The following is a 4,062-nucleotide window of genomic DNA, read 5'->3' as shown; positions in this document are numbered from 1 at the left end:
TTGCCTCTTGGACATATTGGATGTCATATACAACAGTATTTGAGTTGTATTCTCTGTTAGGCCAACTTATGTATATATAATAGAGTGAGGCCTTTCCAGACTGTGATGAAATGAGTTGGTGTGTATTAATGACAACTCTCCCAAGGCATACGGAAGAGATACTATTTCCCCTGAGGGCTGCCGAATCTTTCCTCTGGAACTTTGCCCTGGGGGCTCCGATGCATTTTGACGCCCTAAGGGATCCAGCAGCGCATTTTCGTTCTGAACCGGCAATGTCCACACTTCAGCGATGCTGGTGGGCTGCGTCCATACTTCGTCCTATGCAGCCTCCTTTCGTGAGATGGCCTCGCATTTCGACTCGGCTCCGTTTTGCAAGATTCCTGCCTCCCCGCAAACCTCCAGTACACGATGAAAGTTGAGGCATTTCTTTTTCCCATTGAACATTCAACTTCCGCGCGTGGCACTGCACCGCCAAGACTTCAGTCGCTTACTAGATGCAAGTCCATTCGTGTCATTCCAATATGCCGGTAACCATGGAGAAATGGTCATTCCACTTTCCAAAACCCTCACGTACGTGCGTTTTACTTCTGATGGAGGAGAAAATAAAAGAGTTACTGCGTCCTCAACAATCATATTTACGAAGTAACAATGCCTCGCTATCCGATGAACGACCACCCGCATTCCGTTAGTCTCTTTAGGAAATGGCATTTGGGTTCTTATTGATAAGCAACAACAAAACACATTTGCATGCATTTATATTCGAAAGGATGCGTGCGCGAGGTTACTTTACCCGACTTATGTTATTTGTCGATGCCGTTTCGATATAACAAAAAGAAGGAGGTTGGCTCTTTTTCTGAGTTCTAGGCAAGGTGCTCGACGCTGACACATTGGTGAGGCAAGTGCCGAACTGTGGAAAGACTATGGTTTGATCAGCGAATTGCTGCGGGGGATGCGGCGGTGGTTGGCACGGGCTCGTGTTGCTGTCGCCTGAAACGTTCTCTGCGATGTCACCGCCGGTATGAGTTTGTTGTGGTCGGGATGCTCGGATGCCGATTCTTTGTGGGCTTTGAGAAAGAACGTTTTGATTCCCCACCGCTGGTAACCAGGGATGGGTGTCACGTCTAGTATCTGATTGTGGTAGGAAGTGGAACAATAGAAATGTAGGTTAGTGGTTTCCCAATCGGGCTGGTAACAGGCTCAAATTGTTTAAAAAAATCAGTTTGTGAGGTAGACTACCGGTGTGAATAGGGGAGTTCTTCCGCATTTGACTTCTTTGACTGCTTGCTGATCTTACGTTCTACGTACCTTTTCCAAGAAACTGAAAGAGGGATCGGTGCCCTTACTATGCAGAAGAGGTATTGTTGGGCATCTGCTATTCGCCTTAGTGTTTGTGATTTTATCATTTAAGAAATTGGTGCATTGCTCAGTAGCGCCTGAAGTGTGTGTGGGGATTAGTTGATACTGTAACGAAGAAAATCGTTTTTGTTATTTCGTGAGCATTACAGCTTTTTATTTTTAAAGGTAGAAGTTCTTTTCAACCTCTTTGGAGTGCCGGATACAGTATGAATGACTACTAATTGAGGGTTGATTCCTGCGTTGCCTTCCTAACAAAATGCTTTCCAGCACTTCATCTACTGTTTCATTTGTTAGTAACTCTTTTTTGGTTTTTGTGACCCTGATTATTCATGAGGGAGATGAGGGGTAGTGAATTACGTGGTTGTGTTGCTGTGTTTAGGCAAATGTACGTGACTCGAGTGTATGTATGTATGTATGCATGCATGTATGTATGTATGTATATATATATGTGTGTGTGTGTGGTGTTCTCTTAAGAATGTGTACCTACACCACACGCGTTGTACATAGAGTTAGATGTGGAATTACATTGTATTGGTGCGATCATATCACTCAGCACCGTTGTTTTTGTTCGTATTTCATTTGTCTGATTGCTTTATTACATATTTCCCTATTGATGTGTTATCAAGGGGCATACAAGGTTATGTCTGTGTCGCTTTGGCGGACATTTTACCGCGAAGCGGAGCATAGTTGAAGTGAATGTGGCGCGCTAATAACCTGAGATATGTTACTATTGTTGGTACGGTGCGTGGTAGATTGTTGCGTCACATTCCCACCGTTGTTTGGATGGAATGCCCATGCACGTGATATTTGCGGCTCCTTTCCTCCTTTTTTAACATAATGATTTTTATGGCAGCGGAGGGTCCTTGCAGCATTGCCATTTGACGTGTTGCACGCAGACCCTTCAGAGTAAAGGACCGTTTGTTAATTGACGACGGGCTATGCGAGGTGCAGTGCTACTTTCTCTACAAGGACAAAGGACGTGTGTGCGTGTGATATTTAGTTCTTTCATTTTAATTGCATTTCCCCTTGACTAACGTTATTTGATGGCACGCCCCCTGCAAAGCACGATATACAACAAAAAATTTTCTTATCTGCAGCAGTGAAAAGTTTTTATTTTTTCTGATCCATTTGACTTTTAGTATAAAGGGCAAGGTAAAGTTTGGTTACCCGTTGTGTGTGTGTGTGTGTGTGTGTGTGTCATTGGTTTGTTGAACTCAAGGGATTTTCAAAGTTTTGTTTAGAGATCTTTTTTTAGTTACTACGAAGATATTTAATTTTCCCAGTCCTTTACGGCTCATTTATAGATAAGATGCTTTGTGTAACTTCAGCTATATTTCTTTTGGACAGAATAAAAAATAGCTGCGTACATTCCACTCTTTCCCACAATATAAGGCACGTCACTTTTTATATTCGCACGATATGCCGTCTCTGTTTCCCAACACATGTGCTTAGTTTCACCGACTCAGCTGAACGCTACGGTTTGGTTTGGTTGTGCGTCCTACTTGGTTGTCATCTCTTCCTGTTTTCGTTTATAACTAAGGAATACACAGAAGGATGGACTAGAACTCAAAACGCTTTGTGCCGTCCGTCAAATAGATAGATGCCTCTCGCAACGCCCTAAGTTCTTGATGCCTTGTGAAAGGCCAATGAAGGTATTAACACAGAAACTTCAATGCAGGAACCAAGGGAAGAATGGAGATAAGTTGGTACTGGAGAGATGTTTTTCGTGTTGTCTTTTTGTTACCTTCGTCTGATGCGTTCACAGTGGTTTGGGTATTATTAATGGCGTACCCTGTAGCTTCTGGTATTTTTGGCTGCGTCAGTCGGCCAAAGTTTCAAGTTTTTTTTTAAAATATTTGGATACCAAACGGACAACGTAAGGTGGCTGGAGCATAAACAAAAACACTCTATTATTCACAACGCTCTTTCTTTCGGTTTTCGAACCAACTGGAGGATAACGAATGCTGTACCGGTGACGCAGTGTCGCGGGCAATGCAATGGACCTAAAAAGCACTGAGTACCAAGGTTACTAGCTGACCACTTGTTAGGGGTGTGGGTTCGTCTCCCATGTGGCACTTTCCTCTCCCGGGGAATGGCAGCACGTTAAAGGACTACAAGTGCTGACCATTGAAAGTAAATGACACGAAGGCGAAATCAAACAGGATGCGGTAGCATCATCTCCATGTCCACGCACCATGAAATTTGGAGAAGCGATGTAAAGTTGTATCATTCATTTATTGGCTCCAGCGCACGTGTCTTACATGTTGGATGCTTTGGTGTATGTTTCCCATGAGGTGACACATTCGTCGACCTCACGGGACCTTTCGTGTTGTTTATACCACCAATCACCACAATAGGAAGAAAAAGCAATCATCTTCATGTGAACCAATGGCCGTGCGACTAAGTAAAAGCTTAGCCGTGTATGGAAGATGCCACCTTCATTTCTTGTCGTGTAGTGACAACATCAATGATTACTATATGTGTTCTGTTTCATCTTCCACCGCAATGATCGCTTTTACGATTCCCGCTTATGCAGGTGGATTGCATGTATGTTTTGATGAGGTGATGTTTGATCCTATTCGTTTGAATCACTTATGATCGCAGGTTCAAGATGTTCGATACATTTGCCAATGGGAGATGACACAGCACCCTCTTCTATTGATCATTATGGTCCATAATTGGCGTGTATTCCCTTTCTTTTTCCCT

The 4,062-nt window shown here is 43.4% G+C and overlaps 2 pseudogenes across 2 annotated transcripts; both read left to right on the top strand.

Annotated features, from left to right (window-relative positions):
• Positions 1-1,685: 1,685 nt before the first annotated feature.
• Positions 1,686-2,047, top strand: TEOVI_000766500:pseudogene (annotated as a pseudogene). Its single transcript is given in 2 exon segments — positions 1,686-1,805; positions 1,808-2,047. Coding segments are annotated over 2 exon segments (360 nt in total).
• A 1,001-nt stretch (positions 2,048-3,048) lies between these two features.
• TEOVI_000766400:pseudogene lies at positions 3,049-3,373 on the top strand (annotated as a pseudogene). Its single transcript is given in 2 exon segments — positions 3,049-3,198; positions 3,200-3,373. Coding segments are annotated over 2 exon segments (324 nt in total).
• The last annotated feature ends 689 nt before the right edge of the window (positions 3,374-4,062 follow it).

This window comes from Trypanosoma equiperdum (assembly GCF_001457755.1).
Source record: "Trypanosoma equiperdum strain OVI genome assembly, contig: ctg_1176, whole genome shotgun sequence".
Taxonomy (NCBI): Eukaryota; Euglenozoa; class Kinetoplastea; order Trypanosomatida; family Trypanosomatidae; genus Trypanosoma; species Trypanosoma equiperdum.
Note: the sequence above shows the minus strand (reverse complement) of the source record. Positions and strands in the feature narration are given on the sequence as shown.